Source organism: Salmo salar, chromosome 24 (genome assembly GCF_965601325.2).
Source record: "Salmo salar chromosome 24, fSalSal1, whole genome shotgun sequence".
Classification (NCBI taxonomy): Eukaryota; Metazoa; Chordata; class Actinopteri; order Salmoniformes; family Salmonidae; genus Salmo; species Salmo salar.
In genome coordinates, this window is record NC_138314.1 from 38,207,784 (window position 1) to 38,233,371 (window position 25,588).

Genomic DNA, 25,588 nt, shown 5'->3' on the forward strand with positions numbered 1-25,588 from the left:
ATTGGCCCTAACAGGACAGCCAGCTGATCCCCGGGATGCATCCCGATTCCAAAACTAATGCAATCACTTTTCATCCGGTGCAAACTACGTCTACCCGGGTGCCCGGCTAGCTTAATAGAATTCCCTCAATTCTCCTGGAGCTCAGACTGATAGTGAATCCGTTGCATCTCCACATCATCGTCCACCAGACTATGTGATGGAAAGGTCACGCTGTGTCATGTGCATCTCTCTTATGGACCCAGATGAGCCAGAGGTTAGGGCAGGTCACGGCACTCTTGGAGCCTTGCACAGGACAGGACAGGAGGCCATGGGTTCCCATGCTGAACCTACAGGATAACCTGAAACTATTTTAAGACATAACTATAGGAGGGGAAAAGGCAGTGATAGAAAATATCTTTAATATCATAGTTTATTTGTGCATGTGTGTGCGCCTTTAAGGACCTCTGATGTCGCCACGTTACTTTGATTGACAGCTGAGATCTGTCACTCTCCAGCACACTAGCCGCCTTGTGCTCTACTCCTCGATAAACCTATCCGTCACTCGGATTGGCTGGTGTCTGTGTAGCTCAAAATAATCGACAGACTTGAATACATTTAGAGGAAATCTATTGGTGGATTCTACATATTGCGTCATTATCCCACGTGGAAAGACAATCTCTATTGGCCCGTGTACATTTTCGGGGGCAGTTCCTTTTCTGGTTAGCTGGGGGAGTGTGAAACCGCGTGAGAAAGTTGCCATTGGGGTAAAGCGAGGCTTGACGCTACATTGTTGCGCTGATAGTGGGAGTTGTTATTATCAAAACTAACAACATTTTTCCCTTACGAAACCTTTCTTTAGACTGAAGTATCTTCCAATAGTACGTTTCATCGAGTACAGGCTATTATTCGGATAACGAATAGTAATTTATGTTGAGCATTCACCACAAGCTACCACGGCAAGTCAAGTGGGAACTCTTCATTACAATTAACTTCTGTGGATTTGTTCTAGTAGCCTACGCTTCTTCCCTGAGCGCGTTGTGGTCTCAGCTCTGTTGACTACAACTGGAGTTTCGGCTATTCGGATATTTCTGTGTGGACAGGATCACACAGCCTACAACAGAGGAAAAACACTCTTGTTTTTCCCCTCTGGATGACCGTATCCCTTGTTTTTACGGTTGATACATGGTCGTATGCTGGAGTAAAGAAAGAGTATTCTTCCGCGCATCAGTCGCCGGAGCACCGCTGTTGAGGAGTTGACTGGAGATCTAGAAGGACAAACGGTCGGACGTTTTGTGTCATTTTACGGCCAGTCTTGGAAGGACCTAGGATGCATTTATCGTAAGGTGGAGCAACCCCACGCCGGTCCCTATTTTGATACCAGACGTTTTTTAGGAAGAGGACGTCTGCGGAGGGAGAACGATGTTCCCCCAGGGTCGACACCCGGTAAGGTTGGCCAGTGAAACGCAACCCCCATCCGCAGGTTCTCTGCACTCATTTGTCATGTCGAACCATTCTGTATACCGGCGATGGCGGGTCGGTCCCGGATGTCGGGCGAAGCCCCTTTGTTTGTCTTTGGCTTAGAGGCTGTCAGCCTGTAACAGTTCTGTAATGAGTTTAACATGATGCACTCTCAGTAATTGGGGCTAGGCGCACATCGCACTTGGCAGCACACATCACACTTGGATGCTGTATTGCTGTTTGTAATTCACTGCAAATTAGCCTACATCTATGATGCAGAAACAAACGCCCAGGTATTGAGTGATGTGGCTTTTTATTTTATTTTGATAGACGCCCCACCAGGCCCCGGGCCAACCTTTCAAATTCACCATTCCAGAGTCACTGGACCGCATCAAAGAGGAGTTCCAGTTCCTCCAAGCCCAGTACCACAGGTGAGTGGCTGTTCACACACAACCCACCCCCACACACAACCCACCCACCCATATACACTCCGAGGCCAGTATGTCACACTTTTTGTGCTCAGACTGTGGTAGGTCTAAGCCATGCTGATGTGCTTAAGCCAGAGGGTAGAGTCGAGGTCAGATTTTCATAAATCACCTCTTATTTTCCCATGTGTGCAACTGTGCATGTTGCCATATGTGGGACTGGGGAGGGGAAGAGGAGAGCGACGAAGTGCCCTGCATGATAACAGTAGCAGGCAGTAGGCTAGACTAGCCGTATGACCTAGAATGTCTTAATGGCCTATGCAGCAGGTAAACAAATATTGGTCTTGCATGATTCCAAGAGGTTTTCCAGACCATGCCGCTCTGCCCTATAGACCATATTAGATATGTTTATCTGAACTACATTTGGAATGTTTTCTGGGTATGTGTTCAGGATTGGTGGCGATGTGGCGTCCTGTATTATTTTGATAGTGTCTCTGTCCTTGGCAGTTTGAAACTGGAGTGTGAGAAGCTGGCCAGTGAGAAGACAGAGATGCAGAGGCACTATGTTATGGTGAGTCCAATCAGCACACACATTCTAGATGTTAACGCACTATCACTGTCTGGATTGTTACTATTGCCACATTGCAAGCATACTGTCAACGTTTATTTTTTGCTTACACACACAAACAGGCCTACGCACACACATTGATTTCCACATTGATATATACACACACATTGATTTCCACATTGATATATATATATATATACATTCTGAGGTTTTGTCCTTTTTGCATTTTAGTCGTTTAGCAGATGCCGTTATCCAAAGTGACTTACATTTAGTGCATTCATTTTAAGATAGCTTGGTGAGACAACCACATATCACAGTCATAGCAAGTACATGTTCCCTCAGTAAAGTAGCTATCAGCTGGGTCAGTGCTAGTAGGAAAAGAGAAGTGGTGTTAGGGTGGGGAGACTGACTGAGATGCCTTTGAAAAGGTAAAGCTGTTAACTAGCCCGCTCTTTAAGATAGTTTACTTCCCTTTCCTCTGTCAGCCTAATGATTACAACTCTGTCATCCACAGTACTATGAAATGTCTTACGGGCTGAACATTGAAATGCATAAACAGGTAAGCCTTGCTCACACTCGCTCTTACTATTTCCTATTGTGTGTGTGTGTGTGTGTGTGTGTGTGTGTGTGTGTGTGTGTGTGTGTGTGTGTGTGTGTGTGTGTGTGTGTGTGTGTGTGTTCACGCAGAGAATGGGCTTTTAGCCTGCCAGGAAAGTTCTGTGAGGGTTTATCAGTGATGGATGGTGCTCTGTTTCTCTCTCAAGTTAGACCTGGTGGTACGAGCTCAGAGGCAGGATGAATTACTCTGTTGATTGATTGGTACTGTCTGGGGGAGTAGCCTGTTTTATTGCATTGAAGAGGCTGGGCTGGGGAGGGCATAGGAATCAATCACAGAGTCCTTTATCGAGAAAATGCAGAGGAGCACTCTTCCTCAATACACACACAGGCTTGCCCCACAGGAACAGAGCACTCTGGCTCACAGCATTTACCAGTAATTACCACAGAAATCGATTGGTCAGGACAGAGGAAATTGGAGGTGGAATAGCCTGGGTGGTTTGCTGAGGAAGGATTATGTGTGGTCTCGCTCTCTGTGTCGCTCTCTGTGTCGCTCTCTGTGTCGCTCTCTGTGTCGCTCTCTCTGTGTCTCGCTCTCTGTGTCTCGCTCTCTGTGTCTCGCTCTCTGTGTCTCGCTCTCTGTGTCTCGCTCTCTGCGTCTCGCTCTCTGCGTCTCGCTCTCTGCGTCTCGCTCTCTGCGTCTCGCTCTCTGCGTCTCGCTCTCTGCCTCTCGCTCTCTGCCTCTCGCTCTCTGTCGCTCGCTGTCCCCCCTCTGTCGCTGTCCCCCCTCTCTCGCTGTCCCCCTCTCTCGCTGTCGGTCTCTGTCCGTCTCTGTCTCGCTCTCGCTGTCAATCTCTCTCGCTGTCTGTCGCTGTCTCCGTCTCGCTGTCTCTCTCTCGCTGGCGGTCGCTGTCTCTCTCTCGCTGGCGGTCGCTCTCTCTCTCTCGCTGGCGGTCGCTGTCTCTCTCTCGCTGGCGGTCGGTCGCTGTCTCTCTCTCGCTGGCGGTCGGTCGCTGTCTCTCTCTCGCTGGCGGTCGGTCGCTGTCTCTCTCTCGCTGGCGGTCGGTCGCTGTCTCTCTCTCGCTGGCGGTCGGTCGCTGTCTCTCTCTCGCTGGCGGTCGGTCGCTGTCTCTCTCTCGCTGGCGGTCGGTCGCTGTCTCTCTCTCGCTGGCGGTCGGTCGCTGTCTCTCTCTCGCTGGCGGTCGGTCGCTGTCTCTCTCTCGCTGGCGGTCGGTCGCTGTCTCTCTCTCGCTGGCGGTCGGTCGCTGTCTCTCTCTCGCTGGCGGTCGGTCGCTGTCTCTCTCTCGCTGGCGGTCGGTCGCTGGCGGTCGGTCGCTGGCGGTCGGTCGCTGTCGGTCTCTCGCTGGCGGTCGGTCGCTGTCGGTCTCTCGCTGGCGGTCGGTCGCTGTCTCTCTCTCGCTGGCGGTCGGTCGCTGTCTCTCTCTCGCTGGCGGTCGGTCGCTGGCGGTCTCTCGCTGGCGGTCGGTCACTGGCGGTCTCTCGCTGGCGGTCGGTCGCTGTCGGTCTCTGTCTCTCTCGCGCTGGCGGTCGGTCTCTGTCTCTCTCTCGCTGGCGGTCGGTCTCTGTCTCTCTCTCGCTGGCGGTCGCTGTCGGTCGCTCGCTGGCGGTCGCTGTCGGTCGCTCGCTGGCGGTCGCTCGCTGTCGGTCGCTCGCTGGCGGTCGCTGTCGGTCGCTCGCTGGCGGTCGCTGTCGGTCGCTCGCTGTCGGTCGCTCGCTGTCGGTCGGTCGCTCGCTGTCGGTCGGTCGCTCGCTGTCGGTCGGTCGCTCGCTGTCGGTCGGTCGCTCGCTGTCGGTCGGTCGCTCGCGGTCGGTCGGTCGCTGTCGGTCGGTCGGTCGCTGTCGGTCGGTCGCTGTCGGTCGGTCTCTCGCTGTCGGTCGGTCTCTCGCTGTCGGTCGGTCTCTCGCTGGCGGTCGCTGTCTCTCTCTCGCTGGCGGTCGCTGTCTCTCTCTCGCTGGCGGTCGCTGTCTCTCTCTCGCTGGCGGTCGCTGTCTCTCTCTCGCTGGCGGTCGGTCGCTGCTCTCTCTCTCGCTGGCGGTCGGTCGCTGCTCTCTCTCTCGCTGGCGGTCGGTCGCTGTCTCTCTCTCGCTGGCGGTCGGTCGCTGTCTCTCTCTCGCTGGCGGTCGGTCGCTGTCTCTCTCTCGCTGGCGGTCGGTCGCTGTCTCTCTCTCGCTGGCGGTCGGTCGCTCGCTGTCGGTCGCTCGCTGTCGGTCGGTCGCTGTCGGTCGGTCGCTGTCGGTCGGTCGCTGTCGGTCGGTCGCTCGCTCGCTGTTGGTCGCTGTCGGTCGGTCGCTGTCGGTCGGTCTCTCGCTGTCGGTCTCTGTCTCTCTCTCGCTGTCGGTCTCTCTCTCGCTGTCTGATAGTAATGCATGCCTCCTATTGTGGGGAAGATGTCATTTCTGCTTATTGTCTCAGTAGAGGGTGGTATTGTGAGTGCTGTATCCCTGCCACACTGTCGCCAGTTGCTCTGGCCTCACCAGCCCCAGGCCTGCCTCCCCTCTGTCTGCACCGCTGCCTGATTGAATGAAGTTGGAGGAGAGTGGAGTGCAGACCCATTCTCCTGCTGCTCATATTAGGGTATTGGGGCTGAATTCCAAACCTATCCTTAACCCCTACACATACCCACTTTATGTAGACCTGAACGTTTTGATTCAGGTTTAATGAAGCAGTATGGTATTAGGCCTAGCTCCATTTTGCCCTCTGATAGGCTAGAGGGAAGTTTAGCCTATCCAGCCCTCAGATGTAGTATAGATCCAGAAGTGCCTTGGGGTTCAGGGTGGATCTGGAATTCAACATGTCCTCCTAGTCCATGTAGGGCTCTCTCTCTCTGCCACCTGGCAGGCCCTCAGACCTATGGCCTGTAGGCCCTCGTCACTGATATACTAGCTGATGACTCGACAACTTGTCACGATTTGGATGTGCGGTTCGTCGTGTCACCTACTACCATCGTTGAACACACTGGTTATTGTTCTGAATCAGAGCGGAAGTCTGCTCCATGACCAAAGGCCATCATTTTGTTGTAAGCCCCTGGCATGTGTGAGAACCTCCACGCTGGCTGTCTCCTGGGGTTGAGTCAGGTAAGAGACGGGCGAGGTGAGGGACTTTTATTGGCCCATTGATTTTCTGGCTCCTCTGACCCACTTGGGCCTCAGGCTCTGGGTCGCGCAATAATTCCCTTAACCGTTCCTTAATGAATCCCTGTGGGTTTAGTGCCCAGAGTGTCTTGGAACTCAGCCTATTCCCGGCCTGCAGCACCTATCTGCCGGCTAAGAATACCCCTCAGAGATGCTGCTTCCCTTCTGGGAAAGCACAGTGGGAGAAGCAGGTCTTTTCTTGGCTTACAGGTATATTCTAGGAGCTAGGCTGGTGTATTCTAGGCCAGCTGCTGTGGTTCTAGGAGCTAGGCAGGTGTATTCTAGGCCAGCTGCTGTGGTTCTAGGAGCTAGGTAGGTGTATTCTAGGCCAGCTGCTGTGGTTCTAGGAGCTAGGCAGGTGTATTCTAGGCCAGCTGCTGTGGTTCTAGGAGCTAGGCAGGTGTATTCTAGGCCAGCTGCTGTGGTTCTAGGAGCTAGGCAGGTGAATTCTAGGCCAGCTGCTGTGGTTCTAGGAGCTAGGCAGGTGTATTCTAGGCCAGCTGCTGTGGTTCTAGGAGCTAGGCAGGTGTATTCTAGGCCAGCTGCTGTGGTTCTAGGAGCTAGGCAGGTGTATTCTAGGCCAGCTGCTGTGGTTCTAGGAGCTAGGCAGGTGTATTCTAGGCCAGTTGCTGTGGTTCTAGGAGCTAGGCAGGTGAATTCTAGGCCAGCTGCTGTGGTTCTAGGAGCTAGGCAGGTGAATTCTAGGCCAGCTGCTGTGGTTCTAGGAGCTAGGCAGGTGTATTCTAGGCCAGCTGCTGTGGTTCTAGGAGCTAGGCAGGTGTATTCTAGGCCAGCTGCTGTGGTTCTAGGAGCTAGGCAGGTGTATTCTAGGCCAGCTGCTGTGGTTCTAGGAGCTAGGCAGGTGAATTCTAGGCCAGCTGCTGTGGTTCTAGGAGCTAGGCAGGTGTATTCTAGGCCAGCTGCTGTGGTTCTAGGAGCTAGGCAGGTGTATTCTAGGCCAGCTGCTGTGGTTCTAGGAGCTAGGCAGGTGTATTCTAGGCCAGCTGCTGTGGTTCTAGGAGCTAGGCAGGTGTATTCTAGGCCAGCTGCTGTGGTTCTAGGAGCTAGGCAGGTGTATTCTAGGCCAGCTGCTGTGGTTCTAGGAGCTAGGCAGGTGAATTCTAGGCCAGCTGCTGTGGTTCTAGGAGCTAGGCAGGTGAATTCTAGGCCAGCTGCTGTGGTTCTAGGAGCTAGGCAGGTGTATTCTAGGCCAGCTGCTGTGGTTCTAGGAGCTAGGCAGCAGACAGAAGCAGGTGTGCTAACGGGAAACTGGTGAGGCTGGCTCTTTCTAGGGCGTGTCACAAAGGCTGGGCTGCTAGAAGATTGGCTGGAGGATCCCTTCTGATAATGTAGCCAGCATCTGATATCACAGAGATCTGTATGTATCAAGCATCTGATCTAGGTCAGCACTCCGGCTCTGAGAAGCTCAATACATACGGCCCATGGGCCCTGACTCCATTTCTCACTCGCTTTTCAAAAGAAAATGGGATGTGTGTGTGTGTTTGTTTGTGTGTGTCTGTCTGTCTGCGAGTGTGTGTGCCTGTGTGTGTGTGTGTGTGTGTGTGTGTGTGTCTGTCTGCGAGTGTGTGTGTCTGTGTGTGTGTGTCTGTCTGTCTGCGAGGTGTGTGTGTGTGTGTGTTGTTTGTGTGTGTCTGTCTGTCTGCGAGTGTGTGTGCCTGTGTGTGTGTGTGTGTGTCTGTCTGTCTGTCTGTCTGTCTGTCTGTCTGTCTGTCTGTCTGTCTGTCTGTCTGTCTGTGAGTGTGTGTGCCTGTGTGTGTGTGTGTCTGTCTGTCTGCGAGTGTGTGTGCCTGTGTGTGTGTGTGTCTGTCTGTCTGCGAGTGTGTGTGCCTGTGTGTGTGTGTGTGTGTGTCTGTCTGTCTGCGAGTGTGTGTGTGTGTCTGTCTGCGAGTGTGTGTGCCTGTGTGTGTGTGTGTGTGTGTGTGTGTGTGTGTGTCTGTCTGTCTGCGAGTGTGTGTGTGTGTGTGTGTGTCTGTCTGTCTGCGAGTGTGTGTGGTGTGTGCCTGTGTGTGTGTGTGTGTGTGTGTGTGTGTGTGTAATGTCCTATTACTGCGTTGGAAGGCTCCTCTAATTCCCCCTGTACCCTGACCCGCCTCAGATCAATTTGATTGGGCGATATGTAATTTGAGCTGCATCATCTGATTTGCAGCCTCCGTGGGGGTATAGGGTATCCAGCCAATTGCAGTCACCTCCGGGGGCCGGATGCCCAGCCATGGATATGAGTGGGATGAAATTAAATTAGGAGTGATGAGATTATCTTAAAGCACCGATGGGAATAGGACCGAGGGTGAAACTTAATCTAAGGCTGACATGATAGCAAGGCAGGAGCCTCGGTATGATTCATTTCAGTGTGTGTGTGTGTGTGTGTGTTTTCTGAGAACTGTAGCAGGCAGCAAGCTGTTAACTAGCTCTCTCTCCAGTGAATTGTTTATGGAGTCACTCATACCCATATTGACTTTTTATTTTATTTATCCTTTATTTAACTTGGTTGGTCTCATTGAGATAAAGACCTGGACCAATACAGCATTGATCCTATATCTTGACAGATGGTGGCAGTTGGTCCTGAAAGCAGTTAGACATGTCTGGCTATCCTTCAGCACATCTCCAGCATCACATACACACTAGGGTTTGCCGATATTTGGTCAGAACTCTTCTACGATATGCTACTCCTAATATACGATATCCGATATAATCCTTTTGTAATGTTAATGACTAGATAATTCAAATGTTAGTTTTTAGTTCCAATATAATAGTTACATTCTCATTACTATGATCTCTCCACCATTTCCTGGTTGCTAAAAATTCAGTTTGTGACAAAACAAGCAAGTATAGTGTAGAGAATCATTGTACCATCTAAACCGCTGTGAGAGAAGTGTTCCAGAACCGAAAATATTGTATTTTCAGCTGTTTGAAGCTGGTGTACACAACCGAAAGTAAAACATGCAAAAACAAAACTTAAGAATGGGAAGCATAGAAATAGCGAACAAAGAACAGATCTACTGCTTCTTAGACTTGCTTTCAATGAGAATGACAGATCTATAACTCACATTTCTATATGAATTTGGTTGGGTCGCCCGCAAAGTTACATATTGCAGCTTTAAATAATCTTAGTCTGACTACAAAATAAAACTTAGTTCATTCATTTAGACTTTATTTTCAACATATTAATACAGCCTAACTGATAAAACTGCACAGTTTGGTATTTGTAAAGTTAAAATTGTCTTAACACTCAAAACACATTTTCAATGTCTAATATCACGATATTTAATCATATATAGGATATCGGGTGCAGTTGACCTGGGGTGTATTCACTAGGAACCAATGGGGAGGGACATACCTGAATTAGTCCATTAAGAAACTCTCGATTTCAAAACTTTTGATACGCTGTGCACTGATGAATAAACCCCAGCTGGAGTTGACCTGCGTATGGCTGTGTGAATACAAGGGGGAATGTTTTTATATCCGACGGCCCCTAGGCACTGCTGGATGTATCTTCTAAGCTGTGATGGTCACTGCACTATCCATACTGATCCATCCATCCTCTCTCTACTCCATCCAACAGACAGAGATTGCCAAGAGGCTCAACACCATCTGTGCACAAGTCATCCCCTTCCTTTCACAGGAGGTAAGTGTGTGTGTGTGTGCGTATATGTTGTCAGTACATTTTGTGTAGTAGGCCCAGGATATTACGTGTGTAACGCCGTGTGTGCCCATGCAGCACCAGCAGCAGGTGGTCCAGGCGGTAGAGAGAGCCAAGCAGGTCACCATGGCTGAACTCAACGCCATCATTGGGGTACGGGGACTTCCCGGCCTACCATCCACTGTAAATACACTCTACTGCAACTTCCTGTGTGTGTACTGTGAGAGTGTGTGTATGGTATGTGTATGTGTGACATGCTATTCGTGAAATGTTGACATGTCTGTGACAGTTCTTTACCGGGATATGCTGCTGCTGTGTTTTGTAACCATAACAACATGCATATTTTTATTTTTTATTTTATTTAACCTTTATTTAACTAGGCAAGTCAGTTAAGAACAAATTCTTATTTCCAATGACGGCCTACACCGGCCAAACCCGGACGACGCTGGGCCAATTGTGCACCGCCCTATGGGACTGCCCTATGGGACCCGGAATCCAGGTTGTGATACAGCCTGTTTTCGAACCAGGGTGTCTTTGCCTTAGACCGCTGCGCCACTCGGGAGCACATGCTGTGTTTGGAAACCATAACAACAGGTGTAGCTGCTGCTGTGTTTGGAAACCATAACAACAGGTGTAGCTGCTGCTGTGTTTGGAAACCATAACAACAGGTGTAGCTGCTGCTGTGTTTGGAAACCATAACAACATGTGTAGCTGCTGCTGTGTTTGGAAACCATAACAACAGGTGTAGCTGCTGCTGTGTTTGGAAACCATAACAACAGGTGTAGCTGCTGCTGTGTTTGGAAACCATAACAACATGTGTAGCTGCTGCTGTGTTTGGAAACCATAACAACATGTGTAGCTGCTGCTGTGTTTGGTAACCATAACAACATGTGTAGCTGCTGCTGTGTGTTGGCTGTTTGGATTTTCTCAACGGTTCTGTGAGGCTTTAGAAGAGGCGGGAGGCTGAGGTGGTGGGTTTGATGGCTGTGGTGGGGGAGGTGGGTTTGATGGTGGGTTTGATGGTGGGTTTGATGGTGGGGGGGGGTGGTGGGTTTGATGGCGGGGGTGGTGGGGGAGGTGGGTTTGATGGCGGGGGTGGTGGGGGAGGTGGGTTTGATGGCTGTGGTGGGGAGGTGGGTTTGATGGTGGCGGGTTTGATGGCTGTGGCGGGGGAGGTGGGTTTGATGGCGGGGGAGGTGGGTTTGATTGTGGTGGGGGAGGTGGGTTTGATGGCTGTGGCGGGGGAGGTGGGTTTGATGGCGGGGGAGGTGGGTTTGATGGCGGGGGTGGTGGGGGAGGTGGGTTTGATGGCTGTGGCGGGGGTGGTGGGGGAGGTGGGTTTGATGGCGGGGTTGGTGGGGGAGGTGGGTTTGATGGCGGGGGTGGTGGGGGAGGTGGGTTTGATGGTGGTGGGTTTGATGGCTGTGGCGGGGGAGGTGGGTTTGATGGCGGGGGAGGTGGGTTTGATGGCGGGGGTGGTGGGGGAGGTGGGTTTGATGGCTGTGGCGGGGGTGGTGGGGGAGGTGGGTTTGATGGCTGTGGCGGGGGTGGTGGGGGAGGTGGGTTTGATGGCTGTGGCGGGGGTGGCGGTTGCCATTTGAGTCTTAATTGCAGGATTCCAGTGTGTATAAAGTGGGTTTGAGAGTCTGGTCCCCCCCCCACCAAGCTGTCAGTCACTGTGTTTGTGTGTGTTAAATGAGTGTAATGAAGCATGGACACCCTCACCCCTCCCTTCACGGCTCACCCTAACACCCCCTGACACACAGGCTCCCCCCGCCTCCACCAATACTTCCCCTCCATTTACTCTCACCAGTGGGGGGGGGGGGGTGTTTGCATGTGTGTGAGCAAGCGCTCTTTGCCGTGCTGTTTTGGCACATGGAACAAGGGCTCGGTGGTATGTGTGTGTTTGGCTGGCAAGCCCAGGGATTAGCGCTGTGAAAGAGTAGGTATGGGGTTAGAGTGCTGTGAAAGAGTAGGTATGGGGTTAGAGTGCTGTGAAAGAGTAGGTATGGGGTTAGAGTGCTGTGAAAGAGTAGGTATGGGGTTAGAGTGCTGTGAAAGAGTAGGTATGGGGTTAGAGTGCTGTGAAAGAGTAGGTATGGGGTTAGAGTGCTGTGGCGTCTCTCTCCTGTGGTTCTGAGGAGGAGGAGGGGGGGGGGTGTGGCTTAGTCAATTAGAGATAAAGAGGAGGGTTGACCTTCACCACCGCCCCTCCCCCACTCTCCTGCTGAGACCCTCCCTCCCCCCGCGGCAAATCTCCGAGATTTTATTCCTGCGGCTACTGTCTGAAGACGCAATAATGATGTTTTGGAACACAAAGGCATTTCACGCTCAGACGAGCGCCTGATTTGGTGTGAAAGAGACCGAGACCTGACAGCTAAACGCCCCCAATCCACCAGAGCCGCCCTCTCCTCCCCACCCTCCCTCCCTCCCTGGTCCGCAGGCAGCAGCTGGGGCTCTCCAACCCCTCCTCCCTTCCTCTTCAAGCTCTGGGCTGTGATCCCAGCTGTCAGTATTGTTCTCTCTCTGTGTGTGTGTGTGTGTGTGTGTGTGTGTGTGTGTGTGTGTGTGTGTGTGTGTGTGTGTGTGTGTGTGTTTAGAAATATAGAGTGTGTGTTGAAGGGAGAGGATTATGGCTCTGCCATTATTTGTAAGAAGGCCAGATCGTAGAAAGCTTCTCCGGATGAAACACTGAAGGGTCATGAATTCCTCTAGGTTTTAACATTGATCACTCTGCTCCATCAGTGTGTTAATGGCTTGTTCTATTGATTGACACACTTTCAAGTGGATTAAGGAATATTGATTGATTATAAATTAGTAATTGATTGCCTCTCTCCTGTAGCAGCAGCACCTGTCCCACGTGCACAGCTCCCATGTCCCCCTCACCCCCCACCCCGCGGGGCTCCACCCGGCCCATTTGGGGGGAGGGGCCAGTCTGCTCGCCTTGTCCAGTGCCCTGGGGGTGCCGCCACCCCACCTGGCCAGCAAAGAGGACAGGAAACACCCAGTGGAGGCCGAGCACCTGAGAGGTGAGACCCACCCGGCCTTGTTGCTGGGCCTGCATCTGAGGAGGAGTCTGTCTGGCTCGCCCACGTAGCCAGACAGAGGGAGTAGAACAGACTGGACTGTGTTATCATTGGGTTTGTTAATAATAAATATACTGAAAACAACAAGGGCACGGCTCTGGGTTCTAATTATTTTATCTTTCTCTGTTTCTTTTTGTGTGTTTTCCATGCCTCCCTCGTGTGCGCCCTGGTGTCCTCGACACCTTGATGCTGTGTGTCATCGTTGCTATGGGAACAGAGAGAGAGCCAGGCACAGTAAGTACTTCCTGTTACCTATGGCTGCAGCCTTGGCAAGCGCTAGTTAAATACCTGAAATGAAGCAGCATACCACTCCTAGATGATATGATAGGAGAGAGTCAACTAGTCCTGAAATACAGCATCATACCTCTCCTAGATGATATGATAGGAGAGAGAGTCAACTAGTCCTGAAATAAAGCATCATACCACTCCTAGATGATATGATAGGAGAGAGAGTCAACTAGTCCTGAAATAAAGCATCATACCACTCCTAGATGATATGATAGGAGAGAGAGTCAACTAGTCCTGAAATAAAGCAGCATACCACTCCTAGATGATATGATAGGAGAGAGAGTCAACTAGTCCTGAAATAAAGCAGCATACCACTCCTAGATGATATGATAGGAGAGAGAGTCAACTAGTCCTGAAATAAAGCATCATACCACTCCTAGATGATATGATAGGAGAGAGAGTCAACTAGTCCTGAAATAAAGCATCATACCACTCCTAGATGATATGATAGGAGAGAGAGTCAACTAGTCCTGAAATAAAGCATCATACCACTCCTAGATGATATGATAGAGGAGAGAGTCAACTAGTCCTGAAATAAAGCATCATACCACTCCTAGATGATATGATAGGAGAGAGAGTCAACTAGTCCTGAAATAAAGCAGCATACCACTCCTAGATGATATGATAGGAGAGAGAGTCAACTAGTCCTGAAATAAAGCAGCATACCACTCCTAGATGATATGATAGGAGAGAGAGTCAACTAGTCCTGAAATAAAGCATCATACCACTCCTAGATGATATGATAGGAGAGAGAGTCAACTAGTCCTGAAATAAAGCATCATACCACTCCTAGATGATATGATAGGAGAGAGAGTCAACTAGTCCTGAAATAAAGCATCATACCACTCCTAGATGATATGATAGGAGAGAGAGTCAACTAGTCCCTGGTTGCTAGGGGACCTGATGCTACTTTGCACCACAAAGCACAAGCCATCTAGTTTCCCCCTTAGCACTTTTGATGTTAACCCCTGCTAATCATTCCCTAAGCCCACTCACTATCTTTCTCTCACACAGACACAGCTCTGTGCCACCCACCATCCTTGCTTTGATTCACCTCCCTTTCTCTCATTCTCATGTCAAAATGGCTTTCATTTAGAAATGCATCCATGGCCTTTAAGTGTGTGTGTTTTCTGAGGTTAACATCATGGCAGGGTGGGAGGGGGCTGGGGTGTTGGGCTGCCTGCCGTTACTGGATTGCCCTGGTCTGTTTGGCGCTCTCTCCAAATGAGGGCATTAGCAGAGCCCTCATGCACGCACGCACACACACACACACACACACACACACACACACACACACACACACACACACACACACACACACACACACACACACACAATGACAGGAGCTCTCGCCCTCCACTGCCCGGCATTGTTGTCTATTAAACACCTCAGTGAGCAGATTGCCCCCCCCACCCCACTCTGCTGATCCTGCGCTTAAAGGGCCTCATTGTGTTTAATACGGCTGCCGGGGGGGGGGCTAGAGCGTTATGACCTGAGAGACAGCGGGGAAATTGCTTGTGTTTTGTGGGTCAGCTCTCTGCTTTCTAAAGCCTTTAAATAATGTTCCCCTGGGAGGGAGGCCTTGAAGGAACCTTTGGCTGGGCGCGAAGGGGGGGAGGAAGAGGGGAGGAGGCCCCTTGCCCTGCCTGTCTATTGGGGCTCTCTCTCTCTCTGTGTGTGTGTGTGTGTGTGTGTTCTGCGGCTCCTGGATGCACATTTCATTGACAGCGTCGGGCCTAAATGGACTCCAACATGATGGGCTAATCCACACAAAATGAAATCTGTTAGCCAGGGGAGGGGGGGGTTGTGGAAGTGAATCTCTCTCTCTCTCTCTCTCACACACACACACACACACACACACACACACACACACACACACACACACACACACACACACACACACACACACACACACACACACACTGCCCTTTAGCTACAGCAGTAATAGCTGGACTGGGCCAGGAGAGGGAGCACTGATAAAGCGGCAGAACTACTCTAATCAGCGTCTTCTCTGCCGTGTGTCAGCCCACCACCACCACCTCCTTGACGTGAGGGTTTTGACTGAAGACTGACAGACAGCCACACCTGTCCCTGGCCTGGAGGGTGAAGGTGCTGTAGTCCAGGGTTCTGAGACACCCTCCTGTTGGTTTACACTCCAACCCGGTTCCTGGAGAGAGACACCCTCCTGTTGGTTTACACTCCAACCCGGTTCCTGGAGAGAGACACCCTCCTGTTGGTTTACACTCCAACCCGGTTCCTGGAGAGAGACACCCTCCTGTTGGTTTACACTCCAACCCGGTTCCTGGAGAGAGACACCCTCCTGTTGGTTTACACTCCAACCCGGTTCCTGGAGAGAGACACCCTCCTGTTGGTTTACACTCCAACCGGGTTCCTGGAGAGAGACACCCTCCTGTTGGTTTACACTCCAACCCGGGTTCCTGGAGAGAGACACCCTCCTGTTGGTTTACACTCCAACCCGGTTCCTGGAGAGAGACACCCTCCTGTTGGTTTACACTCCAACCCGGGTTCCTGGAGAGAGACAAAAACAACCTACAGGACCGTCGCTCTCTGGGAACAGGGTTGGAGAACCTTGATGTCGATGCTGATTTCCCCACTAATGTTAGGTTAGCATTGGGATGAAGGGAAGCTGATCTGTACCTAGGGAAAACTTCACCCAGGAGTGGCCTGTAGAATGTCATGTCTCATCCTTTCCTCCTCCTGTCTTTGGCAGAGTAATACCCTGCTGGTTGCTGACAGTTTGCGTAACTCAGACAAGCGGCGCAACGGACCAGAATTTGCCAACGACACCAAGAAGAGAAAAGTGGAGGACAAGGACTCCAGTCATTATGTAAGCAGCAGCTGTGAGGGTGTTACGTGTCAAACCAAATAGTCACATGTGCCGAATACAACATGTGAAATGCTTACTTACAAACCCTTAACCAACAGTGCAGTTCAAGAAGAGTTGAGAAAATATTTACCAAATAAACTAAAGTAAAAAATAAAAAGTAACACAATAAAATAATGTGTGTGTGTGTGTGTGTGTGTGTGGTGACTGACACCCTGTTTGTCCCCACAGGATAGTGATGGGGAGAAGAGTGATGACAACCTGGTGGTGGATGTCTCCAATGAGGTAACGTGTGTCTTTCTGACGTGTACATGCCTGTCTGAATGTTCTGCTAGGCCTCGCTAGATGGCTCAAAAATAGATGGATGTCATATGGGCCCTGGTCAAAAGTAGTGCACAATATAGGACATGGGGTGCTCTTTAGGACACAGACTATTATTCCACATGGGGGGGAAGTGGGGCACCGAGTGAGTCAGTATGTGAATGAACCCCCCCCCCTCCAGGACCCTGCCTCCCCACACGGTACGCGCCTGCCATCCCCCAGGGAGAACGGGCTGGACAAGACACGCCTCCTGAAGAAGGACCCCTCCTGTAGCCCCGCCTCCACAGCCTCATCTGCAAGCTCCTCCTCCCTCAAGTCCAAAGAGATGGGAATGGTGGGTGTAGCCAAAGCCCTCAATACACCTAACCCAATTCTGTCTAAACAAGACTTCAACTCTGGATCACAGAAACACACAACTGACCTTCAGCAGAATATCTCAGCTCTCTCTCTTGCTATCTCTCTCTCTCTTGCTATCTGTCTCTCTCTTGCTATCTGTCTCTCTCTTGCTATCTGTCTCTCTCTTGCTATCTGTCTCTCTCTTGCTATCTCTCTCTCTCTTGCTATCTCTCTCTCTCTTGCTATCTCTCTCTCTCTTGCTATCTGTCTCTCTCTTGCTATCTGTCTCTCTCTTGCTATCTGTCTCTCTCTTGCTATCTGTCTCTCTCTTGCTATCTGTCTCTCTCTTGCTATCTGTCGTGTGATATCTGGGTAATGAATGCCTCTGTTTCCATGGCAGCGTGATAAGCCAGGTACGCCTGGGCTGAAGTCGAGCACGCCTACTCCCAGAGGAGACTCCACCCCCGGACCCAGCGCCACGCCCAGTCTCCGGCCAAGCCTAGTCAAGCCTCCCTCCATGGAGCTACCTCACCCACCTAGTAAGATGATAAAAAGGCACACCTTTTGAACTGACCTCGTGCCATTTCCAACCCTTCCTAACAGCCTACAAGGCGGCAGGTAGCCTAGCATTAAGAGGGTTGGGCCAGTAACTGTAAGGTCACTGGTTTCCAATCCCCAAGTCTGTGCAGTCTAGTACTTAACCCTAGTTGTTGCTCTGGAGAAGAACGTCTGCTAACTTAATAAAAGGGTGCATGCATATTACAGGCCAGCTATTAGTATACATTGGTTTTTGTTAGGGATTCTACACTCAAACTCTTTTGGTATTTATTTCATTAGTCCTTTAATACAATCCCCAAAAACTGCATTTCAGCAGTCAAGTTTGTGTTTTGGCATCATATGAATATGACTGAATACAGTTCCATTAACCCATCTGACAACAGCTCTTGTGTACCCCTTAGCTGCTGGTCTGCGGACCCCGCTGGCGGTGCCTGGGTCGTACCCTGGGCCTTTCGGAATGCTGCCCCACGCCGCCATGAACGGGGAGCTGGCGGGCGCCGCCTACGCCGGCCTCCACAACATGTCCCCTCAGATGAGTGCTGCGGCTGCTGTCGCCGTGGCCGCATACGGACGCTCCCCTATGGTGGGTGTGTGCTTGTGTGTTCGCTGATTCATTCCATCCGAGTCCATAATATTTGCTCATTGCATGTCTAAACGGCTAAGTGTCTGTGTTTATGTAGGACCCAATACGCTGTCAACTGACTCATTTCTCGTGTGTGTGTGTGTGCGTGCGTGCGTGCGTGCGTGCGTGCGTGCGCACCCATGGATCTTTGAGTGTGTACTCATCCCTCTCTTTCTGTGTTCTCCCTCAGGTGGGCTTCGACCCTCATCCTCACATGAGAGTGCCTGGAATGCCCCCCAGTTTATCAGGCATCCCTGGAGGCAAACCGTGAGTGTGTGTGTGCAGAGACAGTGACCACTGTCCCAATACTTTTGGTGCTCACTGTATCTCAAATGTATTCCATGCCTCAAGTCCCTCTTCCTCCTCCACCTCGTCCTCCTCTCAGGGCCTACTCTTTCCACGTTAGCGCCGATGGACAGATGCAGCCGGTGCCCTTCCCTCCGGACGCCCTAGTGGGCCCGGGCATCCCACGCCATGCTCGCCAGATCAACACTCTGAGCCACGGCGAGGTGGTGTGTGCCGTCACCATCAGTAATCCCACGCGCCACGTCTACACGGGCGGCAAGGGCTGCGTCAAGGTCTGGGACATCAGTCACCCTGGCAACAAGAGTCCCGTGTCCCAACTGGACTGCCTGGTGAGTGCTACACAAATATACACGCTTTTATCCAAAATCACGCAGTTGACGCATGTATTGAGTAGCGTCGTGCGTATTTAAAAAGAGATCTTTAAAAACACACCTACCTACCACTTTATTTCATAGTTTGTGTATTAGAGACCAAAAATGTGTGTGTGTGTGTGTGTGTGTGTGTCAGAACCGAGACAACTACATCCGCTCGTGCCGGCTGCTCCCCGACGGCCGGACGCTCATCGTGGGGGGCGAGGCCAGCACGCTGTCAATCTGGGACCTGGCCACGCCCACCCCACGCATCAAGGCGGAGCTGACCTCCTCTGCCCCCGCTTGCTACGCCCTGGCCATCTCCCCCGACTCCAAGGTTTGCTTCTCCTGCTGCAGCGATGGGAACATCGCCGTCTGGGACCTGCACAACCAGACCCTGGTTAGGTAAGGAACACTGGGAGGAGAATACATGGCCAGTTGGTAATAGATAGAACTGAATAGCCTTTACTAACCACAGGTCCAGCGTCAGCTAATGTATTATCCCCCTACTGTGGTAGGTAAGATTGGGGTAGGGTGATCTGTTCCTAGATATGTGGTTCAGGGCAACTTCTTTCCTTGAGTGAATACACATGAATGTTTGTACAGGTAACTGCCAAAATAAAGGGAACACCAACATAAAGTCTCTTAATAGGGTGTCAAGGTAGAGGTTGACACGAGTGAAAATTCAGTTCTGTTCTGTCCTCATCCCGTAATAGTCCTATAACCACGGAACTTTCCGGTACCATCCCATGCTAATTTTTGCACTCAGAAATAAGTCTGTCTGACCCCTGCTCTGCTGCTCATGAGACAGTAGCCTGTCCTGCACACACACAGGATGACAACCACAGTCAGTCAATTGAGCTCATGGATATGGACATGTGTAATTGCATGGCAAAGACAACTCGATCAAATTTAGCTAAAACATTGCTCTTTCCTTTTAACGGCTCTGTTAGTGTTGGGTCCTTGGCTGCAACAAGATGTTGGAATTCCTCTCTTGAAGGTTTCGTCATTTTCTGACTTAATAAAAAAAGTAACCTTTATTTAACTAGGCAAGTCAGTTAAGAACAAATTCTTATTTACAATGACGGCCTAAGAACACTGGGTTAACTGCCTTGTTCAGGGGCAGAACGACAGATTTTTACCTTGTCAGCTCGGGGATTCAATCTAGCAACATTTCGGTTACTAGTCCAACGCTCTAACCACTAGGCAACCTGCCGACTTACCTTTGACATCTGAGGTAAAGTAGTCACTGGTTACACTAGTCTCAAAGTCAACAGTGAAGAGGCGACTCCGGGATGCTGGCCTTCTAGGCAGAGTTCTTCTGTCCAGTGTCGGTCTTCTTTTGCCCATCTTAATATTTTATTTATATTGGCCAGTCTGAGATATGGCTTTTTCTTTGCAACTCTGCCTAGAAGGCCAGCATCCCGGAGTCGCCTCTTCACTGTTGACGTTGAGACTGGTGTTTTGTGTGTACTATTTAATGAAGCTGCCAGTTGAGGACTTGTGAGGCATCTGTTTCTCAAACTAGACACTCTAATGTACTTGTCCTCTTGCTCAGTTGTGCACCAGCACCCCCCCCCCCCCCCCCCCCACTCTTTCTATTCTGGTTAGAGCCAGTTTGTGCTGTTCTGTGAAGGGAGTAATACACAGCGTTGAACGAGATCTTCAGTTTCTTGGCAATTTCTCGCATGGAATAGCCTTCATTTCTCAGAACAAGAATAGACTGACAAGTTTCAAAAGAAAGTGCCTTGTGTCTGGCCATTTTGAGCCTGTAATCGAACCCACAAATGCTGATGCTCCAGATACTCAACTAGTCTAAAGAAGGCCAGTTTTATTGCTTCTTTAATCACCACAAAAGTTTTCAGCTGTGCTAACATAATTGCAAAAGAGTTGTCTAATGATCAATTAACCTTTTAAAATTATGAACTTGGATTAGCTAACACAACGTGCCATTGGAACACAGGAGTGATGGTTGTTAATAATGGGCCTCTAGATATTCTATACTTTTGAACGGTAGTGTACATTACTCTAGTGTTTACCATTCCAGACATTACCCTGGCGTGTCCTATTCCAGACATTACCCTGGCGTGTCCTATTCCAGACATTACCCTGGCGTGTCCCATTCCAGACAATACCCTGGCGTGTCCCATTCCAGACAATACCCTGGCGTGTCCCATTCCAGACGTTACCCTGGCGTGTCCCATTCCAGACGTTACCCTGGCGTGTCCCATTCCAGACGTTACCCTGGCGTGTCCCATTCCAGACGTTACCCTGGCGTGTCCCATTCCAGACGTTGCACCTGGCGTGTCCCATTCCAGACGTTGCCCCTGGCGTGTCCCATTCCAGACGTTGCCCCTGGCGCGTCCCATTCCAGACGTTGCCCCTGGCGCGTCCCATTCCAGACGTTGCCCCTGGCGCGTCCCATTCCAGACGTTGCCCCTGGCGCGTCCCATTCCAGACGTTGCCCCTGGCGCGTCCCATTCCAGACGTTGCCCCTGGCGCGTCCCATTCCAGACGTTGCCCCTGGCGCGTCCCATTCCAGACGTTGCCCCTGGCGCGTCCCATTCCAGACGTTGCCCCTGGCGCGTCCCATTCCAGACGTTGCCCCTGGCGCGTCCCATTCCAGACGTTGCCCCTGGCGCGTCCCATTCCAGACGTTGCCCCTGGCGCGTCCCATTCCAGACGTTGCCCCTGGCGCGTCCCATTCCAGACGTTGCCCCTGGCGCGTCCCATTCCAGACGTTGCCCCTGGCGCGTCCCATTCCAGACGTTGCCCCTGGCGCGTCCCATTCCAGACGTTGCCCCTGGCATTCCAGACGTTGCCCCTGGCATTCCAGACGTTGCCCCTGGCATTCCAGACGTTGCCCCTGGCATTCCAGACGTTGCCCCTGGCATTCCAGACGTTGCCCCTGGCGTGTCCCATTCCAGACGTTGCCCCTGGCGTGTCCTTTATTTTGGCAGTTACTTGTATATGTTCATGTGTTACCTCTGAGTGTACAGTGTAGTTACATGTGTGCTTGAGCGGGTCGTATATCATGTGTGTGTATTTGAGCATGTTCTGAATTTATATAATATATATCCTTTATGCAGACGTTTTCATCGAAAGAGACTAAATCATGAATACATATGGGGGTGGGCTCAGCGGGAATTGAACCCCCAAACCTTGGCGTTGCAAGCGCTATGCTCTACCAACTGGGCCACACAGGACCATGTACAGTTAAGCAATAAGGCCCGAGGACATGTGGTATATGGCCAATATATCATGGCTAAGGGCTGTTCTTAAGCCCGACGCAACGCCTGGACACAGCCCTTACATGGAACCCAAACCGGCTGCGCGCGCACCATCGTGCATAAATTTATTTTGTCCCCCCACACCAAACGCGATCACGACACGCAGGTTTAAATATCAAAACAAACTCTGAACCAATTACATTAATTTGGGGACAGGTCGAAAAGCATTAAACATGTATGGCAATTTAGCTAGCTAGCTTGCACATGCTAGCTAATTTGTCCTATTTAGCTAGCTTGCTGTTGCTAGCTAATTTGTCCTGGGATATAAACATTGAGTTGTTATTTTACCTGAAATGCACAAGGTTCTCTACTCCGACAATTAATCCACACATAAAACGGTCAACCGAATCGTTTCTAGTCATCTCTCCTCCTTCCAGGCTTTTTCATCTTTGTACTTATATGGTGATTGGCATCTAAACTTTCATAGTATTACCACGACGACCGGCATAACAGTTTTATGAGATGAAGAGATGGCACGTGGGTACCTGCTTCTATAAACCAATGAGGAGATGGGAGAGGCAGGACTTGTAGCGCGATCTGCGTCAGAAATAGGAATGACTTCTCCTTTAGCCCTTGGCAACGCAGACGCGAGCAGTGTGGGTGCAATAATTGAATAACATGGATTTCTACATTTATTTTGCAACGCACGCGACGTGTCCGGTCTGGTCAGCATGTTAGCCGTGGTATATTGTCCATATATCACAAACACCCGAGGAGCCTTATTGCTATTATAAACTGGTTACCAATGTCGTTGGAGCAGTAAAACTAAATGTTTATCATACCTGTGATATACGGTCTGATATACCATGGCTGTCAGCCAATCAGCATTCAGGGCTCGACCCACCCAGTTTATAATATTTGTTAACGTGTGTTGTCCAACACAGGCAGTTCCAGGGCCACACAGACGGAGCCAGCTGTATTGACATCTCCAATGATGGGACCAAGCTGTGGACAGGGGGGCTGGACAACACAGTCCGATCCTGGGACCTAAGGGAGGGACGCCAGCTGCAGCAGCACGACTTCACCTCACAGGTAGACACACACACACCTGAGAAACACAACTCATGCAGCACGATGCACACCCTGCACACACACAGGCATCTCACATCACTGGTGATGAAGGATCTCATGCACTTTGGTTGCAGCTTGTTGTCACCTTGCAACGGTGTATTCTTAAGGACCTACTTGTGTAACAGGTTACAATGCCCAGCACAATATAGTGTATTAACAGGTTTGGCCCGGAGCAGGATGATATTAGCTTGATACCTAAGGAGGGAATTGTAAAGGGGAAAAGACTGGGTTTCTTGTTGTGGCAGCTGGGGCAGTCCTCTGTTAATTCATACATTATATACAGGACATTAGCCGCAGCTGTGTGCTAGCAGAGATGCTATTGAAACAACAAGGCCTGGAGCGATACTTTACTTTTAATACCGCAAATATCGCACCTAGTTGTTGTTGTTTTACCACTTCATCAGTGCCCCCCCCCCACACACACACACACACACACACACACACACACACACACACACACACACACACACACACACTCTGCCCTCTCTCCAGATCTTCTCTCTGGGGTACTGTCCGACGGGAGAGTGGCTGGCGGTGGGGATGGAGAGCAGTAATGTGGAGGTGCTCCATGTCACCAAGCCAGACAAGTACCAGCTGCACCTCCACGAGAGCTGTGTGCTCTCCCTCCAGTTTGCCTCATGTGGTAAGACCATGTCTCCAGATCTCTGTATGACTGACGTCCTCGAGGTCTGTGTATGACTGTATGACTTCTTGTTAGCTGTGTACAGTAACTTAATGTCAGATCCACTTGTGTCGCTGTGTTTTGTCTCCCTGTATCCATATATTTGTCTCAACTAGGAAAGTCAGTTAAGAGCAAATTCTTATTTACAATGACAGCCTAGGAACAGTTGGTTAACTGCCTTGTTCAGGGGCAGAACGACAGATTTTTACCTTGTCAGCTCGGGGATTCAATCTAGCAACCTTTCGGTTACTAGTCCAACGCTCTAACCACTAGGACACCTGCCGGGTTAAATTTCCGCTTTCGAACGGTGGTTTCGTTTTCCATTTTGAACTGTGATGTATTAAACTTCCTGTTTTATACAAGTATTCTGTTTAACGTTTCTCCACATTCTGACCTGATATCTGACCTCTGGTGATATCTGACCTCTGGTAATATCTGACTGCCACAGCTTCACATTCTGTTTCCATGTGTCCTCATATACAGTAGCTCTAATCCTGACTTGATGTGATTATAAGTCCTCTGCTCTGAGTACTCTGGTATTGGCCCCTACAGTATTAGCTGTTATAGCTTTATGTGATTCCTAAAGCGCTCTCTCTGCCTCTCTCTCTGCCTCTCTCTCTCTGCCACCAGGTAAATGGTTTGTGAGCACAGGGAAGGATAACCTGCTGAACGCGTGGAGGACACCGTACGGAGCCAGTATATTCCAGGTACACACACACCTGTCTGTTCTCTCCGATCAGCCTACCTACCGATGTTTTTTTGATCTTGTGTCAAGGCTGGATGTTAAGCTTTCACTAATCTTTCCCTCTATACCCCCCCCCCCCTCTACCTCTCTCCGCTTCTGTAGTCGAAGGAGTCTTCGTCGGTGCTAAGCTGTGACATCTCAGTCGATGATAAGTACATAGTTACAGGTTCTGGAGATAAGAAGGCCACTGTCTATGAAGTCATCTACTAGACTGCACTAGTGAGCGGATCGGCCACTGACAAACCAAAGTGGCTTTTTACTGTCCTACATCTGACCCTGGGTCAGGGAATACTAAAGAACATTATATATACGTGACCTTTCTACTGTCCTACAGCTGACCCTGGGTCAGGATATCCGACAGGACATTCTATATTCATTACCATGGGCAGAGCCCCCAGAACAATGACTGATGGAAAGGTGGACCGAAACCTCAGATATGCCGGATTAACAGCATTGTCGTTTTTATTTTGACAGACAAAGAATGTGAATGGCCTGGTGACCTCTACCCTTTGTGACCCCAAACCTCTGACCCTAGCCTGCTTTTCTGTCAGACATGAGCCCCCACACTGACTCTTCACCCTAGTACCGTGTCCCATCCTACATGTCTGCTATCGTGTGATTAGTTCAGTTTTATTCTCTTTGTATTTTTGTTATCGGTTGAGCGTTTGTAAAAAAAGTGTATATATTTCTTTTCTTACAGTAAATGCTTTAGAAATAACAAATGTTTGCTATGTCTTTTACATGGAAAATAATCTAACCAGGAAAAAACACTAAATGGTCTTAATGCTAGCTAATATAAATCGAAAGAAATTACTAGACAATAAATGTTATTTTTTTTTCGAACAAACGTCTTTTCTCTGGCTTCCAAAGTAGTGAACTGTATCGTTCTTATATTGGTAAGGCCATGACCTTCCATCCAACAGGTCCTATATTCAGCCTGCATAGTCTAGTTCAGGGGTCTTCAACCTTTTCTTGCCTAGGCACCCCCTCTCAGGCAAACCGGCAACCCAGGGACCCCCATCATACATTAGCAAAAAACATGATTTAATTTGTCTTATCAGGTGAATGATAATGGCAAGGAGAAGTCATCAACATTTTTTAAATAGTTATTATTTAGACTTTCCAGCATTATGATTGGAAGAGGAAGTGTGAACTCTTAACAGCCTATTAGCTAGAAAGGTAACTGTAAACACATGTTCGCTAAGAGCAACTGTTTAGCTGGTTAGACAAAGGTTAGCCATACTTAATGTCCAAGCTAAGAAAGCCTACCGACAGCCAGTGGCACTTGCTGC

General features: G+C 50.2%; 1 protein-coding gene across 2 annotated transcripts; it reads left to right on the top strand.

The window, feature by feature from the left end:
* The first annotated feature begins 717 nt into the window (after positions 1–717).
* LOC106593105 (transducin-like enhancer protein 1) lies at positions 718–25,143 on the top strand. Of its 2 annotated transcripts, none has more exons than XM_045706739.2 (20): positions 718–1,422; positions 1,768–1,868; positions 2,370–2,433; positions 2,945–2,989; positions 9,719–9,781; positions 9,875–9,979; positions 12,639–12,825; positions 13,100–13,116; positions 15,902–16,018; positions 16,247–16,300; positions 16,518–16,670; positions 17,073–17,211; positions 17,614–17,813; positions 18,043–18,119; positions 18,238–18,487; positions 18,666–18,913; positions 22,683–22,830; positions 23,362–23,512; positions 24,182–24,258; positions 24,399–25,143. In XM_045706739.2, the coding sequence occupies exons 1-20, from the start codon at positions 1,399–1,401 to the stop codon at positions 24,504–24,506; spliced, it is 2,328 nt and encodes a 775-aa protein (XP_045562695.1). In that variant the 5' UTR covers positions 718–1,398; the 3' UTR covers positions 24,507–25,143. The 2 variants fall into 2 exon arrangements, with proteins under 2 accessions (XP_045562695.1, XP_045562696.1); XM_045706740.2 differs by having other exon boundaries at positions 17,632–17,813.
* The last annotated feature ends 445 nt before the right edge of the window (positions 25,144–25,588 follow it).